The sequence below is a fragment of the Melitaea cinxia genome, chromosome 2 (assembly GCF_905220565.1).
Source record: "Melitaea cinxia chromosome 2, ilMelCinx1.1, whole genome shotgun sequence".
NCBI lineage: Eukaryota > Metazoa > Arthropoda > Insecta > Lepidoptera > Nymphalidae > Melitaea > Melitaea cinxia.
In genome coordinates, this window is record NC_059395.1 from 12,393,953 (window position 1) to 12,417,987 (window position 24,035).

The window sequence follows — 24,035 nt, forward strand, 5'->3', positions numbered from 1 at the left end:
TCCTTTTTGCGGTTTCTCGTGGCTTCGAATGCGTTCAGATTTTGTAAGGTTTAAAAATAATTTTTCGCCTTTTGTTTTGTATCTATTGGAAAAATATTTTCTAGTGACATAGATATATATTATAATCTGTTTAAAATTTAGAGAGGTTTTGATTACAAACTAAGAAACAATTATTTCCTATTTCTAGTATTATCTACCTACTGATAGTTTCCTAAAGTTTTAAAAATTAAGTATTTTTCTTTAATATCGTGTTGATGTCAAAGTAACGTGGTTACAAAATTAGTGAACATCGAGAGTGGGCCTGTCTAATCTTGTTCATCTCGAATGAACGTCTTGTGCGTAGAACTCCTCACGAGGATGAGAGTTGAGTGCTATTAATAATTCGATGTTTGCTTATAACGCTATGAATTTCAAAGAGCTCTCAACCTTAATAAGGTAGATGGATTGTGAGGGAAATTGGATGTAGGTTAATAGGACTGGTAAAGGCAAAATCAAGTATATGTAAAGATACTTTTAATAAGATAATTTCAATGGAGTTATGGAAAAAAGAATTAAAACGCACCTACAAATCATACAGAAAAATTAAAATTTATTCAATTTCAATTCTACAAGTAGTTTGAAAGAGCGAATATAATCTCAAATGTTCATTTTAATGACACTTCAACGGAAACTGCTTTAGTTTCCGAGAACAATTTTGTATTATTGAAAAGTTTGTGAATCATTCGAAATTGAATTTATTTATGGTAGTAATATTTTACCTTATGAAATATTTATCGAAATCGACGATGATGTCATCATTGGTAAAGAAAAATTTTGAAAATAATAGATAAATCTCAACAGATTTTAAACAGATTCTAAATATTTTTTGACACAATAATAAAGAACCGAAAGCATAGTCTAATACTTAGCATAGCGTTCTTCTGCATTAGGTATACGCGTAAGTAGTTAATTTATAGAATATTCTTATGATATTTATAATGGGAAAACAATTTCTGAAAACACTATGCAAGGCATCGCGTGAGTCTGCACCGCTACGTGGTTGAAATCCCCCGATCTCGCTTTGCTTCCTCTGTCTTAATACGCACCGTAAAAATTTGGATAACCCTTCCGAATGGCTTCCGTTTTTCCAAATAATTATAACTTGGACATCTTCAAATCAAGAGTGGATAGGCATCTTCTAGGCAAGCGCGCACTATCTTAGGCTGCATCTTCACTTACCATCAGGTGAGATCGCAGTCAAGCACTAGTCTATATTTATATCTAGTATATTTAAAAAAGAAAAAAATATATATAGTCCGTCAGATGGTATGCGTTTACTGTAGCCTATGAGTGCTAGGAACACCAGGAGCATTCCAAGCAAGGTGTCGACTCTCTACCACGTTGTCAACATAGCGCATCTCTACTGGCTCGACCTGTCTAACCCACCATAGAAACAAAACAGTACTCGAGAAAATTATTCTTCTCAAGGCCATGATCTTCTGTAAGATTGAACTATTTTCACAAACAAAAAAGAACAGAAGAAGAAGAGAGAAAACAGGTGACTTGTGCGATTCTTTACTGTTTGTCAGCTTGACTTTAGTTAGGTACCAGCCTAAAAGTCATAACGTGGATTGATTTCACTAAGTAAGCTTTATAATAAATGTAAAATTAACGTAAATAATAAGTTGAGTTTTTCAGTGATGATCGTATTGATTACTTTATTAATTATAATACTTCCGTTTTCCTGTAAAAATCTTGGATATTTTATTAAAAGGGTTGTTTACTAACTGTTAACAGTTTTTTGAAGTTCCGTGTTTAATGCTCATTAATTAAAATTGTATGAAATATTTTTAAGTAAAGCAAAATTAATTAATTTAAGTTTTGTATAAAACATCGCAGGTTTTATTGTGTGTTTACGTTTTTTATTTCTTTTTGTAAAAATGTACACGACAAAATGAATAATACAATTTTTGCTCCAGAATATAACATAGACTTAATAATTTATTTCAAGGCTGAATCAATTTTGACATTTGAATCGTAAAATCTACCATCAAACTTGGCGCAGTCTCTCCTCGAAACAAATAAATAAGTATTGGATACTTCAGTATACAACGAGAACTGTAAATGAAGCGCTATAGTGTTCACGTCTCGTGACCATAAAATATACTCAGTTTATTCCCATGGCTGTAATACATTCCTTATTTGAGATAAAAGTTCTTCATCGATAGTCTCTTGGGAGCCACAAAGGCGGCTGCGACGATTATATCAGCTACCGTAGGAAGTTATAGTCCGATATAGCCGATATATGGCTATAGTGAGACACACACACACACACACACACACACACACAATATAAATGTGTCTAAAATTACACTTTTATTATTTAGTAGCGACCCGCCACGGCTTCGCACGGCTGCAATGCTGATATTAAATATACTACAGAATGTCTTTATTTATGTGAAGCTAGCCGAACCGATGGCTTAACGTGCTCTCCGAGGCACGGTTGGAGACCCACAAGGACACACATCCAAACCGGAAAGAAATATTTGTACTAATACAAATATCTGTCCCGAGCGGGAATCGAACCTGCAAACCGTCGGTCTTTTAGGCGACTACCCACAACCAGAGCGCTTGTTAATAATTTAGAAATAATTGGTGAAAATTTCTTGTTTATACACAAAAACATAAAAAATATGTCCGAGATAAGCACCCTTTTGACACTGGTTCACGAGTTTATTACATTATCGATAGTAATAACATTTTACATGTTAATAAATGACACACGAGCCAAAAAAGCCATGTCGGTAATACAATTATCCAATTACTAATGTAATAGCGTCAGTTCACTGGGTTCGACGTAATATCGATGTACAAAAGGCTAGTAAAATGTTTGTATGGGTAATTAGTACATTTATTTACAAAACTGTTAAATTGTATTACATCTTGTGATATGTACATTGTTTGCTACCTGATTAAGGAGTCATAATTTAAAAACGTGGTTTGATTAAAATGTGAATTTTTATTAAGTTTTTTACTTCTAATAAGTCAACAATGTTGTTTGAGTGTTTGTATTTATCTTAAACTAATAACTAGTTAATAATAATAACATAAAACTTTATGAGCCATACAATTTTTTGTATTACAGATAGCAATTATTTGTAAAGGCATTCACCGGCGATGTTGGTTTAAATATTAAAGAGAACGATTTTCTGTTTAATATTAAAAGCCGTGTACGCGCTTTACAAGAATATAAATGTAAAAAAGCAAACATTTTTGATAAATCCCTCTACAAGTAAGTGCTACACGAATCGGCTTAGCCTAAGCCCTGCGAACTGTTCTTTTACGTAACTCATTCTATTAAGGTGCTTTAAATGAAAGAAAGAAAAAACGAGTATTCTTTACACATGACTGAAGTAGATCTTCTTTAGCTCCATCTAACTTATATATCCTTCTCAATTTCTGTTCGCCTCGCCCGATCACACTTTGTATAACGCTTTCGTCACGCATTCACCAGCTTTCTTCCCAAGTCAAGCGTACGTAAAGAAGTTTTACTTTGAAAACATGTGTACTTATTAAGTAAATAAAATTTAAAACATATGTAATGATGGTATGGATAAACGTGTTTGTATTGGAACAAAAATAATATTTAGATATGAACAAATAATGATTGTATTGTAATCTAAGCAAATAAATAAAATTAGAGTGTCTTGTTGTAATATTAAAATAACCGCTTATTACTAAATGCATATCGCTTCAGCCTATAATATCCCACTACTGGGCATAGGCCTTTTTCCCCATGTAGGAGAAGGATCAGAGCTTAATCCACCACGCTGCTCCAATGCGGGTTGGCGGATATATTCCCTACTATGAGTAACGATCGCTATCCGGTGTACATGATAACACCCGGGACCGACGGCTTAATGTGCTCTCCGAGGCACATCTATTTATTTTATAACTCTAAGAACTGAAAAATACTTTTTTGTTAAATTCCATGCGGACGAAGTCGCGAGCACAGCTAGTTTCAGAATAAAACTCAATCTTGCTATATCTTTCTATTTATTCCAATTTAAAGCAATATACTATTTACAATATTTACAAAACGACCAAAGTTACGATGTCCTTCGGTTGTACGACTTCGGTTTCAGTACTGTTTTTATCCTTAAATATTCATTTTTACCTCCTTACTCCATTAATATGGACACTAATTTGACTAAGAGCCCATAGGTACTTAATCAAATTAATGTAATCAGTATACTAATCTAATCACCTAATCTACTATTCTACTAAATACACAAAATAATATTGAATAGGTAACTAATATCATAATTATATAAACTAATATGTCATCATCATCACCTCACGTTTGATTTATGAATTGCGTATATAGTATCGTTATATGATTAAATAACTGTAAATGTAGGTATTTTATTTAAAAATTTGTACTTCGTGAAGGTCTATTTAAAAAAACTTTTTTTCCAAGTAGCGAGATAGTTATTAAAAGGTTTGTTTCTACGATTTATTTCAACGCTTAAATTTCTTCAATTTCAGAAGGAAATAATACATACACTTTAAAAGCTTTCGTTTTGATGAATCAAATTATACGAAGGTTGTGTTGTGCACAATTTGTTTTGAAACAAGTCACGTTTCACGTAAAAAAGGACGGAAAAATTGTGTCCAATGTAAATAATGTTCGGTGCTTTTATTTAGGTGATTATATAAAGGTACTAGGGATAACAAGATGTGTCTGGTGTAATGGTAACGAGTATAGATTTAATTTTCGACAGATTTCTTGGAAAAAAATAAATGTAGTTGGGTTATATACTTGTAGGTTTTTGATATCTCTAAGCGAGATCTTTTCTTAATTCAGTTATCACCATAAATTTATGTCAAAAATCTAACCACGTTAGTTACGTTAGAAAAATTATGCCCTCCGGCTTGTAGAGAACACATGGCAATCGCTTTGTAAATATCAGTAAAACGTTAGATTCGGACTGGAAAAATGTACGAAGAGCGCTATAAAAAAGTAGAAAATATTTTACTAAAGTTGCTAAGTTAAAGTTCGTAAAATTTATGATAAAAAGAGACATTAACTTTTATTATGAAATAAATGCAGTATGCATTCGAATACAATCTAATTGAAGGGTAATTAATATACGAAGAAATTCAATATCCACTGCAGTCGTCTCGAGTTTGTCGATGGAACCAACAGCTTCAGTGCAAACTTCAAGAGTATTGTTTACTTCTCTCGTTGATCTAGTTGCTTTGTGACTGTATCGGGACAAAGAAAGAACTTCCGCGAAAAGATCGATCACTATTGAAACTAAGATACAGAATAATAAGATTCATGTTTAATATTTTTCTTATATTTCATTTTTTGCTGTTTTTTGTTCGTTGAATATAAAGAATACATTTTATTTCGATACTTTTAAATTAATATTTTTTTTAATGAAGCAATAATAATACTTACTAATGTTATATTTGATTAATAATAGAAATCGTATGATATATAAATTATTAAATAAATAAATATCTACACAGTACACACACGGTCGTCTGTTCCTAAAGTGCTTGTTTTATAGGTAGCAGTCGACTGGTATAGCTGCATAATTTTTTTTTCGATAAACATACTTATAAATAATACATAAATAAATATATTACACCCAGATTTGGGGTGGGAATCAAACCCACAACCCTCCGAGCAGAAAGCAGGGTTAATACAAACTGTGCCAACGGGCTAGTCGAAATAATGTAGTAATATCAGTTTAGCTCTTGCGTAAGAGGAAGATTTTATGTTTTATTATAATAAACGTTTTCAACTATAAAACAATTCAAATTGCAGCAAGTGAGTAGTACAAAGACTAATAGTTTCCAAGAGAAATATATTTTAAGTCTATCGCCAATTTAAACACAGGATATGGCGATGAGGCGATAGAGTTATAGCAGCTGCCCGCTGCAGTGAATTTCTATCCGTTAATTCGAATCTCTTGAATTGCGGAACTCCAAGCTTTGATTTAATTTAGGTTCCATCTGATATTCTGAATATTAGTCTGGCTTGATATTAATTATAGAGTTATAAAGCGATTTCTTGATATTGCTGATATTGGAAAAGTTCAGCAACTTGGCCCGGATGTCGATATTTTAAAGTGGTAAAATTTTTGCACTAATAATAACTTTTTTTTTTTAAATTTCATAGTTTCTGTAAAATATGAATTGTGTTAAATAATTTAGTTTGTCAAATCATTAAGTAGCTTAAGTACTTTTTAATTTAGTGTTGAGATTGTATAATGTTAATTTAAAAAATAAATAAATAAATACCATTCATAAACTTAAAAACAACACCAAAATAGTCTTTATCTTGTTGCAAAATAGATGTTTAAAATTAGAAGCATATTACAGTTAGTACATGTTACTTTTTACATAACATTTCAAAAGATATTATCAAAAACAAATTATTTCCAAATGGTCTTGAACATCACAAAAAAGAATGAAATAGTACAGTTAAAGAAGAGCCTTTAGGTGTTGTCCAGTTTGTATTCGTTGTAAGTAACCTTCGGGCGTAATATACTCGACTGCTCTCTAAGGAAATGATCTCGGATAGAACTCTTAATTTAACCAATGCTAACAATGATTTCCCCGTTGCATTGCTTTCCGACGGTTAGAATATCAAAACTTTCCGTCCATTGTGTTTGTATACAAAAACTTATTATTAAATATCAAAATTCATGTGTACTATTGTTTGATTGTTATCAGTTACTAAAGTCATTTATTAACTTATGACCAGTCCGAGTATGTGTCGTCGGGATTGTTCAGAGGTGAGCCGGACAGTCTCCATGGAGGAGAAGTCTGGTCTTTTCGCCGAGGCCAGCCTGTCGCTGGAGGGATCCTGTTGCCTGCAGATCCGGGACCCTTTAATTAATGCGGCTGAAGGCTCCCGCAGGGGTTTTTGTCGGTATTGCACCCCAAAGTGCGAAAGCCGACATACGGTCTAGGAATGCCTACCCGGGCATCCTGGATATCACCCGTAAATGGGTTCCCCTGCGATACCAAAATAAAGTCCGAGTATGTGTAGATGGGATAAAAGGACCGAAGACTTGGTATGTATCTGTATTTAGCATTACCTTTTTTCATTTTCAGAAAAAAAAACGCAATGATAAATGTACACATGTAGTGTAGATAAATTTTAGTTGCTGTTCAGTGAAAGAAAATTAGAATGATACCAGAAAATTATCGAAGTAAACAAAACGTAATATTATCAAATATTGCCTGGTATTAGTATTTTTATGATAAAACGGAATACAAATTGTTCCAGTTTCTTGCTCCATATGAAACGAATATGTATTTGGCATAGAAATACTGTTTTGTAGCAAAAACAACACGAATCGTTGTCGATGTATCGATGTATTTGTCGATTCTGATGACAAATGGATTCCATTTTGTAGAATAAACATACTGATAAAGATTACTATTGTTGTAGGTACATGTATAAGAAAAAATATTATTTAAACACTTTAAAAAAAACGTTGTTTAGTATATATTTTTTATTTTTTTTTCTATTTTTCTATCTTTAGTAGTTTTATTTATATTCGATTAGTTATGCTACGTGGTTACGGCATTAAAGAATATTGCCACACCCTCTCTTCCCGTGGGTGTCGTAAGAGGCGACTAAGGGATAACACAGTTCCACTACCACCTTGGAACTTATAAAGCCGACCGATGGCGGGATAAACATCCAACTGCTGGCTTTGAAATACACAGGCCGTAGACGGGCAGCAGCGTCTTAGGTGCGACAAAGCCAACCCTGCGGTCACCAACCCGCCTGCCCAGTGTGGTAACTATGGGCAACACACATGAGTTCATGCTATTTTTGGCGTAAACTTGTGGAGGCCTATATCCAGCACTGGACTGCAATAGGCTGAAATGATTAGTTATTATAAAGGTATGTTTAATTTTCGTACTTTGTTAGACAATTTTTATAACAGAGAATAGAGTGCTCAGCAGTGGGATGTTACAAGCTGAATTGTATGTGTGGAAAATGTTTTGACCGAAAAAACACAAATGGTAGCTCTTTAAAGTTTTGAGAGTATGTTGATTTTATACTATACTAGTATTATTGATAAAAATTGGTCAGTTCTACTGGTTGTATTGTTAGAAAGTATGTTTTCATGAGCGAGATTAATGGAAATATTTATCAAAAATTATCAGTATTTATAACATAGCTTGTAGAAATCTTATATTGCAGTAGAGTAAAGTAGGTAATGTCACGACATCATATTTAGTTAAGGCAGAAAGAGTATATCTTTCCAATCTTATAATGTTACGACCTCGAAAGTTATTCCGCAGAAATAAATCAGTTTTCCTACTCGCAAATATTTCCTCGCTACCAGAATATATATCATCTCACTAAAGACCGATCATTATTTTGATACGAAAAAGTATAAACGTAATTAATCGTGAAATGTGATTCATTGTTTTAAATAATATAGTATAGTAAATAGTATAAGTAAATATAATAGTATCCGAATCTAGTTTGAGAACAATAATTTAATAAAATATGTTTTTGTTTAATTAAACAAAACCGAATCTCAACTAACAATCAAATAGATATTGAATAACTTTTTGTATTGTAAGTAAATCATCATCACTGATTTTAATGGGAATTTTTATATTATAAGCCGAGTTGTCACAGTGTAAAACGTGAGTCATCAGTGTATCACCAGACCGTAGTAGATAAATAGATATACTTTGAAATAAATTCACAGATATACATATTCACTAACTAGCGGCAGTGATGATGTAGCATGGCGGATAACATCCTAAATAGTTTTCTTCATAGCACCATAGGTCATGTCAAATGATGGGGGGTATAAAGATTGTTACAGAAAAGGTTATATAAACGAAAAATAAAGAAATAGTTTATTTTAATAATGATCCTGTTTCACTCCATTTCCTTCAAAGTCATTCGACCGTGCTATTTTTACCGTCTCAAATCTCATATTTTCTTTGTCGATGAACAAATTGTTTAAGCGTAAAACCTACGGGGAAAATGTTTATTGAACACCCATGTATAAATTCAGACCTTTCTTCAATTCGATCAATTCATTTTTTATTTAATAATGATTTCTTCTATTGAATTTTGTTGCCGTTATAAATGATAAACAGAACGATACAACTCAGTCGCTTCATAAAGTTTCAACAAATTTATTTAAATTTGGTGACATTTTTTTTTGGTATCGCAGGGTGACCCATTTACGGGTGATATCCAGGACGCCCGGGTAGGCAGTCCCAGACCGTATGTCGCTTCAGCACTTGGGGGTGCAATGCCGACCAAACCCCTGCGAGGAACCTTCAGCCGCTTTAATTGGAGGGTCCCGAATCTGCAGGCAACTCACAGTGGATCAGTGTAACGGACTAAGTAAGTTTAATCCATTTTCTAAGCGATGAAGAAGCATTTACATAAAATTTAAATAAAATAAGATATTTACAGATTTATTTGGGTTAATTCATCATTCATTTATATTTCTATACTAATATTATAAAAAGGTAAAGTTTCTAAATTTGTCTGTTTGTAGAGGGTAATCTTCACAAATACTGATCGGATCATGAAAATTCTTTTTTTAACAGAAAGTTACACTATTCAGGAGTGATATAGGCTATATTGTTATTGAACAAAAAATTCAGTGAAAAATAATAGTATATGTAACTAAGTCGGAGAAATACGAGCGAGATAAAAACTTTAGGTACTATATATTTGCATCACAAAAATAATTGACGCTCAACGAAGTGGGCAAGGGTCGGCTAGTAAGTACATTATAAATGGTCCGCTCATACTATTTTGTTGTTGCTTTGTCTCATACCTGATGTTTAGACGTGATCATTAATTTAAAAACTGGTTTGATATAATCTTAGATACTTTGTAATGTAAACTGCTTGCTGTCAACTTGTATCGTTTTTACCCAAATTCAAAAAAAGGAGGAGGTTACTCAATTCGACCGTATATATATATATATATATATATAAATAAATCATTAAACCCTTATCATTTTATGTGAATTATGAGTAATTTACAAATGATATGAATATTTTGTGTTCAGTGATTTATTACTTAATACATTGATTTTTTTAAATATAAAGTAATCTCAATAAATAATAAATATCGTTTCATTTTAATTTATATAATTATATACATAATATATTTGATAATGAGAAACACGTTATGCCGTGATTTTATAAAATGAAAAATATTTCTTAAGGACATCTACCAAAACGTTTCCAGCCTAGGCCTAGTGGGATCCATATCGGAAAGTAGTGTGCGTTGTAATCAAATAGTATTCCATACGCGTCATGGCTTTTCTTCATTGCCACAACGCGTCGAGATCGAATAGCATGTACAGCCACAACACGAATTTCGCTATTTGGTCTTTCTTTGATTGCCACAATGCGTCGTGCGCGTTTTCATTAGAGTCATAACACGAATTTCGCTATGTGGATGTTTTACTGTGACCACATCGCGTTGTGAGCTATTTTTCCGCTCAATGAGCGTTTTCGATCTTTGAGCGTAACATATATACAAGAATTGTTCGTTTAATAATGTAAGATTAAATAAACTGCGCTATCTTTTATTTTGTCTGAAGGAGATTCTGATTTTACTGGATTTTGTTGAGTCAATTATTCTGCGCTTTATTCGACGTTCCTAATAAGATAAGCGATAGGGACGATAAACAACAGGAATGATCGTATTTTTGTGTTTTATGTTCATTTCGGCTGTGGTTATAGAAACAATTGCTGTAAATACATGAATGTATGAACTATACGTTAACTGAAAATACTAAACGATCTCTTTATTTATTTAAGAGGTTAACATTTGTTCATTTAACATTGTTCATTTATATTTATTGAAGCAATAATAATGAAACTAGAAGAAAGTTATTACGTACTATATGTATTTTGTCTCTCACATTAATTTAACTATAATGAGGTTTACAATAACCTATTTACTAATAATGATAATACATAAAAACTTCTTAGGTCGGTAAATCTCCTTGTTAACAACAATTTTTTGATATGTTTGTTCACCGATGCCTTTATTATCATTTGTATAATGAACAGAACAATAATAGCAATATGGCTATAGATAGGTTTCTTCTGAAACATTTTAAAAAGTGCAATCTGCTGTTAGTTTGACTACTTTAACCAACCAGTGCATATTTGGATTGGTTGCATATATATTTCACTTGTCATAGGTCATAAACATCTTAAATAAACTAATTATAGTTTTTTTGTAAGCCATTAACTTTAAATTTTGCCACTTCAACACGAGTTTTTACAGAACTTTTTGAATAAAATACAATTAATGGAATTTTTCCTATAAATTAGTTATATGTTATGGCGTTTGTCGTCTTTATTAATCATATTTGCTTAGTAGTTACTATCTACATTTATTTAATAAGACTATCTTATCATAACAGTATTCTTCTAAAGAATCCTTAAAACGAGCTTTAAGAGGAAGCATTTCTGTTAATGATTTAGTATAATTTTCGTCACTCGGGAGCGCTAAACGTGGTTTATCCTCCCATTACGTCCATGAAAATATTATATTATAAAGTCAGTTACTTTTAATTTAGGCGAAAGGTAATAAACTCAAATATCTCTCTTAAATACAAGTCTCTACAGTTTCGTTTTTCTTAAATGGGTCCGATACTGAAACATTTTTAAGTGGATATCGTTTACTATTGCCGAACTCTTTTCATGGGCAGAAAAATTTCTTAAAATATAGTATTGACTATTATAGTATATTATACTATGTATTAAAACGAGGAATTGGAAGACAATATCTACCTTCACTCACTAAAAAGGTTTGCATAGTCCGTAGGTATGTGTGTTTGTTGAGGTCTAATATTTGTGTTATGTATGTTTCCGGATCACTTACGCTTACGCTTACATTCGCACCACGTTGCTCCAATGCGAGTCGGCGGATATATTCCCTACTATGAGTAACGATATCTTTCAGACCTGCATGATAACAACCGGGACCGACAGCTTAACGTGTTCTGCAAGGCACAGTGGGGAGACCCACAAGGTCTAACAACCAGACCGGAAATAAATATTTGTATAAACACAAATTATCCACTCCGAACGGGAATCGAAACGGTGTTTAGGCGCCGCCGATACGGCACACGGACCATTACACCATAGCGGTCGTCAACCTCACCTGATCCCCTGAAACAAGTACTATATTGCCCAATATTAGGGGTCGTTGAGTGTGAGGCGTTTATCGTTTATTAATTCACTTTCCAGATGCTTTGATCATGGTCCGGTGAAGGTTTTATATTGTTTGTATTAACCGGATATATACGCTAGAAATATAAACGTCCGAGTATGGGTTAGCGCTACTTTGTGTTCCTTTTCATGTATGGCTACAATTTCTTGATTGAACACTGAAAACAAATTGTAAGGAGAAGTACACTAACAAAATATTTTAACTGTCTACATCTGTTAGGTTTGTTATAAATTCAATTTTTTTAATTGAATATATAACAAACCTAATACAAAGTCTATTACATGTTGAATTATTTAATGAAACTCTTATGACACCATTTAGACTTACTCCCTCTGGTGATCTCCTAATCATTATTATTAAATCAAGTAGCGTGTGTTCTTATTTATTAAAAAAAAATATAATTTTATTCTCTAATTCTGTAATTGTAATAACAGCACACAATTACAATTTGACTATTACTTTGAAAGAAATTATAACAAATGTTTATAGTGAGATAATATGAATTAATAACACAAAAAAACTAAGGACTATTTTTTTGATAGAATCTGTCTACATAACTTTTTTGTTTATATTGTAATATTTGTGTTTATTTTATAATAGCACAGCGTAAAGACTTAAGTTCTGTAGACTGTGTATAACATAATTAACAACGTTATATCAAACATAATTTTCAGAGAATTTTCTACAAAGAATTGTTTGACTTTAAATTAGAGAGGAAAAACTTTTTCGCTGTTGGTTTGTCAGTACTAAATACTTGTTAAAGAATATTTAAGTAACATTTCATGCTTGAGAAAATGTGGGATAATCAAACAATATGTACTTATGTGCAATGGAACGGGCTATGCTTGGGGATTCTCTCAAATACAGGATTAGAAATGAGACTATCCGCGAGAGAACGAAAGTAACTGATATAGCCCACAGAGTTAGTAAGTCGAAGAGGCACTGGGCTGGTCATCGGTGTCGCAGGACCGATGGCCGTTGGAGCAGACGAGTCCTGGAGTAGAGACCATGTTTTGGCAAACTACGTGTTGTACTGACGATCTACGTATTGCCGGTGTAGGCTGGATGAGGATTGCGGAAATTTTGTCTGTCTGTCTGTTTGTTCCAGCTAATATCTGAAACGGCTAGACCGATTCTGACAGGAATTTCACTGGCAGATAGCTGATGTAATAAGGCGTAACTTGGGCTACTTATATTTTAGAAATTTATTTTTTTATAACTCTTCGAACTGAACAATAAATTTTTTGTTAATCCCCGCGGACGAAGTCGCGAGTACAGCTAGTATTTCTATATATTTATTTTTGTTGTAAATATTCGATACGACTTATTTTATGCAATAATTTTCAGAAATCACCCTACTAAATTAAGGGTTATGCGAGACCTAACTTTTAAATTTATTACGAGAATATATATAACACCAATACTCAAGAAATTTATACTTTTTTATTAAAGAATGCCATTACTAAGATTTTATTTATACTGTATTGTAAATCTTTTGAATCCAAACAATTAAGAACCGAAAAAAAATTAATAGATGAATTAGAACACCATTTTTGAATTTTACGGATCATTTTGCATGTAGAGTTCGACTTGTACTAGTTCGACAAATAAAAATTTTCGAGTTTTAAAGTAGGTACAAATATCACTCATTGGTCTAAAATTTCACCTCACGTCTAATAACATTGAAATTAAAGCCGCATTGTCTTTATGAGTTAAAGTGTCTACATATGTACGTTATTTTAATAACTAGCTTTACTTTGTGTCTTTTGATTCACTTTTTAACCAACTTCAAAAAAAGGAGGAGGTTACTCAATTCGACCGTATATATATATATTTTTATGTATGTTCGGGGATAACTCCTTCAATAATGAACCGATTTTGATAATTCTTTTTTGTTGGAAAGGAGATATCCCTAGTTTGGTACTATGATAAGGAATCCAGGACCTGATGATGGGATCCCAGAGAAATCGAGGGAAACTCTCGAAAATCCGCATAACTTTTTACTGGGTGTATCGATTTTAATGTTTTTTTAATTTAATCGAAAGCCGATGTTTATCATGTGGTCGCATTTAAATTTCATCGAGATCTGATTACAACTTTTGGAGTGATCTTTAATAATGCCTATTTACTTGACAATTTTTTCGTCTACCTACGTTGTATTACTTGTCGATATATTTGAAGTCGGTTTTTCTTCGTTTGCCTGCAAACACAATTATTAATACAAAGAATGTACGACAGATTGAAATATTTCAAATTATTTGGGATCTTATAGCAGTAATAAAATTTATGATTGGTGATTTAACAAACAAAATGATTTAAAATATTACTGAAATTATCTTTAGAATATAATGTTAAAAATAGTATATAAATTGGACTTAGTGAATTGCAACTGAAATGAATTACAAATTTGACTTTTATGTTAAAGCGAAAACTTTTCTATATTATTTCTTATAAGTACAATTTATAAATCAACCACGTTACAGTTTCGTTATGTATAGTACAGATACGAATAATGATTGTTGTGTTAATAATTATGTGTAATGAGAAAAGTTGCGATGTTTTGTTTTTAGGGATCGCGCGGAATTTGCTTGTTTAACTGTTACAGAAGTTTTGTTTTATGATAAAACCGATACGTAGAAATTGTTTTCGGAGTTTTAGAAATGGAATACTGTAAGATATAATTTTTCCACATTTAAAACAGTATTAACGAAAAAGTAACACTGGCTGTTTATTTGTTTGTTTATTCCTAACAGCTAAATAACGAGGGTGATTACATTAACCCGGCGCAGATGTGGCTGGGTATCTAATACCCGACATATTTTAAAACTTTGAAATAAATGATACTCGTTATATGTGGTTAATTATATGCGGATGATGAGTTCTAGGAACACTTTGGCTATTATTCTTAGTATCACTGCAGCTACAACGGAGTGCACAAGCTTCTGAAGTGCCCGCGGGTAAGTTATGCTCGGCCACATCCGACACGTAATATCTTTATGTATATTGTGTTTTAATTTTTTATTGCAGTATTGTAATATTGAATGCAATGTCATACGAAAATGAACAAAAACGACTTTTAGCTATATTTTAGAATATTTAATTAAAGTTATGTAACAAAAAGTGATACTCAGACAGAATAGTTTTAAATTAAATTATTGATGACTATAACTTGTTTTTATCGTAAACTATACTATAAAGTATTTGCCGCGAACAGCTATCGAGAACCTTTCCGAATCCGTTTAAGCGTTCACTAGAAATATGCCTTATTATTCACTCCTTTTATTTATTTAATACTTTATTGCACACAGTACACAAAACAACATTTTACAATATTTAAAATTAAGCAAAAATTTATTACGAAATTTTACAATTCACAACTTTAGAACTAAATATTTACAAATAGTTGCGATATAAATCGTGTCCGCGTTGAATGGTGCCAATAATGCTAGCAGTATTTCACCTTTAAATCGATATGACGATTCTCTGGGCAAAAATATACCAGCCCCACTGTCACCAGTGGAGGCAATAACACGAAGAGTTATTTGTTTAAAAAAAATTATCGCTGCTACTCCAATCATTTCGACTACAAACAGCACAAAGATGTAATTAGGAATTAGTGACGAATACTTGTGCCGTTCCGTGGCGGAAAATTTTTTATGAACTTTTTTTTCAGAAAAAGCAATGTAACTACGTTCTATACAAAGAAAACTTCTTTCCGACTGGGCATCGGTGTTCAAAACACAAGAGCGCTCCCAACCAAAGATTATAGCTACAAGGATTTCTATTTATTTTTTTTTTATAATTATTATGTTAATAATATAGAATAAATTAACACTTTCATGGACAGTACGTCTATTTGTGTAATTTAGTGAATACATGATTCGACACAATGCCTATTTACGTTCATTTTTTTTCAATGATTTGCCACAACGTAGATAGGCACCTTTTTTCCAATGGAGTTATATTAAAATATGTTCCTACTGCCACAACACAAACACTTTCAAGCTTGTACTGTCACATCAGAATATGTTATTATGCTCAATCATCTGAATTATTGTTATACAAGTATTTACCTCCAATTTAGTAAATATTTCATTTGAATATGTAAGTACTCTTAAGCTTTATCTTAGAAATCCACGGTAGTACTTCAAAAGAGAGCCCTTCTGAGATAGGCCTTGCCGTGTTACAAGGACAGAGACTACTTAGTAAGCAAATTTATTAATGACTTACTTTTTCAGATAACTAAAATATATTTTAAATATTTGGTACAATATTCATCTTTTACAAAACAATTTATTTATTGACGTAATAGTGTGTAATTAAAAAAAAGTTGAAACTATGCTTGCGTTTATTGAACGAAACTTCATTAAGATTAATATTTACAAAAAAATATATTTATTTTAAAATTGAAAATAAATATCTACGTACTGAGCAGTAAATAAACATTTTAACTATAAAAAGATACATTATCGATGATAATCGTCAGTCTTAACGTAGGCTAGATAGGAACGGTATCCATAAACAGTAGCGAGGAGTTCACACAGGTGTTGGCAAATGAGGGGTGCCAAATGGGTTATGGCCTAGTACTAGTTGTTTACCGGCTAGCTTTATCTAACATGGTTTGCAATTGTTAACAATACAGATCTACCGTAACTGTGTGGCTAGATACAAACAAAATACCATAGAAAGCAGTAGTGGATGATACCAGACATTTGCCAGTATCTTTTATACAGCCGACCCTTATTTATCGGTTATTCTGGGGACAACAATTGTTTTATGATATTTCCGATTAAAGTTCACAATTCCTTTTTAACGCTGTATTGTATTTATTTCGCTTCAGCCTGTAATATCCCACAACTGGGCATAGGCCTCTTTCCCCATGTAGGAGAAGGATCAGAGCTTAATTAAGCTAAAGAATATATTCCCTACTATGAGTAACGATCGCTATCAGGTGTACATGATAACAACCGGGACCGACGGCTTAACGTGCTCTCCGAGGTACGGCGGGGAGACTCACAAGGACTGCACAAACATCCAGACCACGGCAAAAACACCTGTATGGCCAATACAAATGTTTGTCATGTGCGGGGATCGAACCCGCAACCGCCAGCGCAACAGGCACAATCCATTGCTGTGACCGTTGCGCCGATGCGGCGTCAATTTCATTGTATTTATTGCAAGTGATTAAAGTCTTCCTATCCCTCACATCGAAGCCTGCTACTAGCTGTGTGTGGTTTGAACTGGATAAATGGTTGCAATGGATTTCCTTCATACCTTAAGGACCCTTTTGGAATCAAATTCCTTATTTTTGCACCATCTTCAGTCATTAAATTACAATTTGTTATTACATCTTTCAACGTCAAGACAGTGAAACTTTGGCATGCACTTCGGTAATATTAGTCGTCCTCAATCAATTGAAATATCGAAACGTCGTGTTAAACAGTACCGTCTATCACAAAACATGATTTATCAATATCTACTAATGCAATGAAAATATCTATAATAGCGATTGATGTATAGTCTTGCTTTCGTGTGCAGTACATGTAATAAAATGATTTTAAGAATGTTGATAACTTATTTAGTTTATTTATCGCGTGAATAATTTCACGTACACACGTCGTGTCATATCCCCAATAAGATTCTTATGAATGCTCATAAGATGATATCATAACGACATATTACGTTTGAATTATATAATATTACGTCTTATCAAATATTTAATATGAGGTTTATGATATGAGCCATCTTGCGTCACAATATTCATTAAATCTATTTCTCCAGATTTACGATAATATTTCTCTTTATAATATATTAATATCAAATTGTATTGGTAGTTTGGCCTACGTACTCGTAATATAATTGTTAGTGTAGTTGCTTAAAGCGAAAGTTTAATGTGAATAATTTTGTAATTTCATTGAAAACCACTATACTTATCATAATAACCATAATAAGAATATCAAATATGTATTAATAAAAAAGAATAATGGCCTAAATAATAATTGTGTTTGCTCGCAAACGAAATAAACTAATAACAATTACATCGACAAGTAATACAACGTAAGGAGACGAAAAAAATTAACAAACGTACTAGTCGTCACTAAGATTTTCGAAGGTTTCCCTTCATTTAGGATATTTTTTTTCTCTAGGATTCCATTATCAGATCCTGGTTTTACTAATCATTGTACCGCATCGGGGATACCTGCTTTCCAACAAAAAAAGAATTATCAAAATTGGTTCATAAACGACGAAGTTATCCCCGAACATACATTAAAATATACGGTCGAGCTGAGTAGCCTCCTCCTTTTTTGAAGTCGGTTAAAAAAGAAAATTTATAGACAAACTTCTTATTAATCAACAAACAAAACAAAAAAACAAACAAACAAGCTTCTTATTAAGAAAAGTTTAATTAAAAGAGTAATAAAAAAAAATTACAACGAAGTTTTACTTTACATCTGAATATTTGATAATGTTTATTTTTTTTCCATGAAAATATTTAACTGACATACATAAGTGTGATTGCTCTAAAATCTTGTATCATGTTACAGAAATGGCGCTACACCACGGTGCTAACTTGTCACCAACAACAAACACAACTCCTTTCGAACAGAATGGGCGTAACCTTTTGACTTATTGATTTGATGATTTAATTCCGCCTGTAACAGCCCAATGCGTGGCATAGGCCTCTTTCTCTATGTAGGAGAAGGATAGAAGCTTAATCCACCACTCTGCGCTACGGCAGGTTGGCGAATATACTCGTAATTTCTACTAAGAATAACGATGCTGTCAGGTAGGTAGGTATTTGTGAGAAAAACCCGAGCCGACAGCATTACGTGCTCTCCGAGTTACGACGGGGACAGATCCAGACCGGAACGAAATATTTGTACTATTACAAATCGAAACCCCCTCCGTTGATGTTTAAGCGTCTACACAGCACGCGCTCGACTACATCAGTGCGGTTTGACTTATTGAAATAGTTTTTATTAACAAGTTATTGGCAGATGTTGAAAAGTCTTAGATTTTTTTATAAGGTAAAATATATGGCTTAACCCTAAGTAATTTTAAGTTATTCTTTTATGTGGTCATGGTCGTTTGACTAAAGATATAACATATCGCGAGAATCTAAGTTTACTGGTTATACGTAAACGTTAAATAGTTTGACTATTTGTTTCTAGGCTTTTACCATCTTAAACATAAGAAAAAGTATTAAAATCAGAGCCAGATAACGTTTTACGAATAAAGGCGGCTTAAATTTCTCAACTCCTAATTTTAATTAAAACGTCGTTTTTAAATAAATTTCTTTAGTTTACGAGTTTGCGAGAGTTAAGACAAACTTTGTCCCTTTTATCAATTAGAAAGATGTACTGCGTGTCTTGGTTTGTTTTTATGTGTCGTGTAGTGTACTACATTCATCAAACGATTTTACCCAAGCTAAAATATAATGTTTGTTTTGGATTTTAGTGATATAATAACTGCTTTAGTATATATGCCGCTATATTATGGTTGTACATATACCAAAATAACATTTTTTACAATTTTTGTCTGTCTAAATAATATAATATAAAACACAAAGACGATACAGGCGATCAGGACGTGTTTAGTAACAAATAGCGTATTTTAAGATATTTTTTGAGAGAGGATAAAGATTGGGTTTATTTTCCAGGAAGAGGGAGAGAGTTCCAGAGTCGGGCAGTTTTAACAAAGAAAGATTAGAATATAAGGAACAGGTATGAAACAGAGTTTTAAGGATTCAATTGGTGTCAGATCGAAGGAAAAGATCATGGATGTCGCAAAGAAACTCAAAACGTTCCTTGTAATGTTTTTAATAAATAAAATAACTAAAGCTAATAACAGAAATAATACGTATTCAGAAATTTTGACAACATTTTTTTTTATTAATGTTAATGTCGATTTAGTTTTTCTTTTCCTCATCTTATTTGAAACTATTTTACTATATTTGAATTTATTACCAAACTAGCTATTTCATCCGCGTCGAGTTGAGGATATAACGTACTAAAATAGTTTGAAACCATTACTGTGCCTTTGCTTTCAAGGCGCGCAGCGCGCAGCTGCGCATCGTTTTATTTGATTTTACATTATCTCCTAAATTATGCGTACAAATTAAATATTATAAAACACAAAATTTATCTTCCTAAAATTGGCTTGTTGATAAAGTATTTTTCACTATGTAACACGATAAGAATTTTTCAATACGAACCAGTAGTTCCTGAAACTAGTTCGTTTAAATAAACAAACTCATAACTTTATAGTATATATTTACTCATACATGATTTAAATAATCTGATTATCTCCTCGCTACTGCAATTTATTTCTTATGGTAACTTTACTGCATTAAACTTACTGTAGTTTACTTTAACGTGGATCGATTGGAAATAAAAGTGTACGGATTACAAAATTGAATAGTTGAACCACTGACTAATTCAGTACAAGTGCACTGAGGATGAAAGTTATTTATATTTTCCAAATATTAAAGAAATTAATTAGGTGTCGAAAATATCTTTTAATTAAATCATTATTTATAAAGTTCTATCTCAAATCGGTATTTACAAGCGACCGTGGTTATATAAGCGACCTGGGTAAATATCTGTTAATCGCCTACACCTATCTACCCTAAGGTTAATAAAGATTATGCGCACGGTGACTTAAAATCAGAATTAAAAACATTCTACAATATAGTAAATATTATATAATGTAATCTTAATTGAAAACTTTATCACCCATAAAAATATAATCAAGTTTAACTAATGCCACATAAATTTGACTCCTACTTAATCTTTCGATGAGCTTGGCGAGGTTAAAAAAAGGACTCTTTTTTTATAAAATATTGTGAGTATGGTAAAGGAAATTTAATTAAACCTCTAGATTGGCCATTAAGATTATAAAAGCGTCCGGAACGATTTTTCGCCCACGAGATGAAATGTTCGCGAAGTAATATTAAAGAATAATAATAGAAAAGACAATTCGTAAGGACTTTATTAACCGACCGTTCGAACTCGGTTTTCGAGCTTGTAGAGGAAATCGTTAATTTCCTTTTTAATAATTTGGTGTACATGAGCTCTTCGGGAGGATCTGGCTGCGTTCGGTTGCGACGACGGCTCGTCGAGGAGTTTGAGTGTTTTTAACGACGCCACGTTGAACATGAAGTTTATTGCGGATGGGTTTTTGTAACATTTACCGATTAAAGGTTGAATGGTGACATCTGGAAATATAAATTTTATATTCTAACGTGGAGGTGATCTGGTCTAGCGGTCTAAACATTGATCTCAATCTTTGCAAAGTTAAAGGATTGATGTTTGATAAAATTTGCCTTATGTTCAGTATAAATAAAATCATCATATGGAAATTATGTATGTCTCAGGAGAAATTTGAAATATTACACCCGCTTTGGGACAGACAGCGGAGTAAGTTCGCCCAGTAATAAAACATTACAGTGTTAATAATTTGGAAATCGTGTTTTTTTTACGGGTAAATTGTATAAAAATTAAGTCAAAAGCTTCAAGGTTGTAAAGGATTTTTTCAAATCTTTTCTTTATTTTTAATGAAAAAAATAATAAAAAAAAACTACTTGATTGAGTTTAAAAAATTTGCTGTAATCCGCTGAAAGCAGTAAAGTACTAAGTTATCACTGAGTGACACAGACTATAATTTAACGGGAGTATACGGAACAGAAAAAATACAATAGTCCGCGCGGGCGATGCCAAAGGCAGAAAGCTAACACGCAAGTATATTTTAGCTGTAAAAAAACATCTACTCACTAACTCCAACAACACAAGAGTACAAATCAATGTGACAGTGGTTGATCATGGGTCTGTAGACGTAGCTCTGCATGTTGTGGGCCCAGATTTGTGCACACGCTGGGTCGTATGTGTCCAAAAAAAATGTCGGGCACGTGTGGTTGCAGGCCTGGTGAGCGCCAACTATACTGAAGTCGTATAATCTACGTCCACTTACAATGTCAATTTTCTCGATATTGCATAACTTATCGGGAATGCGTTGAACATCTTAAACATAAGTTTAGTTTATTATAATGAGTCTAGATATGAAAAACAGTTTGTAGTGGAGGATGGGTTGTTAGCATAAAAAAAGGCCTTCAGAAAGTTTCAAACGTGTTTAAAACTTCCTTCCTTCTACTTTCTTTGCCTCCTGTGACAAGCGATACAAGTTGAAAATCATCATTTTACAGAAAAGCAAAATTGTTTTAAAAAATTATTGTTTGTGAAGTAAGTGGGCTAAGTTCTATTTGACTATTTTCTTTTGTGGAGTAAAACACTCTCTTTCCATATGCATTTAAAACACTCTCTCCATATACATTTAAGTTTATTTGGTAAACATTTAATTTTAAATGTAGTTTACGAAGAAATATATGAGCTTTTTTTACAATTATTGTTTCATTATGTGATAAATGATATTTGTAGAGTTAAAATACTTTCCACCTATAACTTGTCTTTCTATAAACTCTAGAATAACGATCCCAGCGGAATGTTCCACCAACAAAGATAACCATGTAGAATTGATTTTTTTTTAACTCGCCTACTCAAATTATTTACCTGAATTTTACCAGTTTACGAAAGTTTTAGGATCAAAAAGACTTTAGGTACATCAGTATTTACGAAAAATGTACTAAAAATTAATTGTATGATTCAATACAATAGCACTAAAATCACATAGCACGAAAAATAGTGTTGAATATTTCCAGTGATTCATCACAGGTGTATACAAATATCATATTCACGAATTAAAAAAATATATATTTCCGTAACCATAGCAGATAGAGAACGTGAATTAACCAAAACTCGTTATTTTTTTTTCTGATAATGCCCATGTTAAAATCGTAAAAAAGGCAACCCGACTTATATTGCTAATCAAAGGAGATACAGATATTTAAATTGGTTAAATACGAGTAGGTATATCCGAAAATTTGAAGTAACTACTAAAGCAGTAATTTTCACGCTAGGTGAGAAAACCGGACGTCAATCCAATTTTGCCCATTCACAGCTCCGAGTTATCACTTTTCAATTCAATTTAATTGTGATCGTTTCACATCAAAGGACTCATCTGTTCCCCTACTGACTATTTTCATACAACAATATGTAAATTAATGAAAAATAAAAATAAGACAACGTTACTAAATTGGGTCACATAATTCTCAAAAGGAATTGCTTTGTGCTGTGTGGCTACGGGTGCTGTGTGGCTACGGCACTAAAGAATTTAGCCACCCCCTCTCTTCCCGTGGGTGTCGTAAGAGGCGACTAAGGGATAACAAGGTTCCACAACCACCTTGGAACTTAAGAAGCCGACCGATGGCGGGGTAACCATCCAACTGCTGGCTTTGAAATACACAGGCCGAAGACAGGCAGCAGTATCTTCGGTGCGACAAAGCCAGCCCTGCGGTCACCAACCCGCCTGCCCAGCGTGGTGACTATGGGCAAAACACATGAGTTCACGTTATTTTTGGCGTAAATTTGTGGAGGCCTATGTCCAGCAGTGGACTGTATAGGCTGTAATGTAATTCTCAAAAGGAAGGTTGTTGCGAAATTACCTGCAGTTTTGAAATGACATTGTATCATTTTCATATAACATATATTGTGAAATCTTTTGACAAATCTCTTGCCATTTAGTGACGTTCCTTCACCGCACACCGGATCGTATACATTTGAACAATGTGTGTCCTCACAAGAGTCTTCAAATGTGTAATAAATTGGAAATACTAAAAAAAAAAAAAACGGTAATAGTAAAAATATTAATTAAAAATGTTTCACTC

At 32.6% G+C, this 24,035-nt stretch overlaps 1 protein-coding gene across 1 annotated transcript; it reads right to left on the reverse strand.

Moving 5' to 3' along the window:
• Positions 1-21,229: 21,229 nt before the first annotated feature.
• On the reverse strand, positions 21,230-23,884 carry LOC123660611. Its single transcript, XM_045595670.1, has 3 exons — positions 23,814-23,884; positions 22,030-22,275; positions 21,230-21,473 (listed from the first exon to the last, which is right to left on the reverse strand). Exons 1-3 carry the CDS (start codon positions 23,845-23,847, stop codon positions 21,250-21,252), a joined length of 504 nt encoding a protein of 167 aa, XP_045451626.1. The 5' UTR covers positions 23,848-23,884; the 3' UTR covers positions 21,230-21,249.
• Positions 23,885-24,035: the final 151 nt, after the last annotated feature.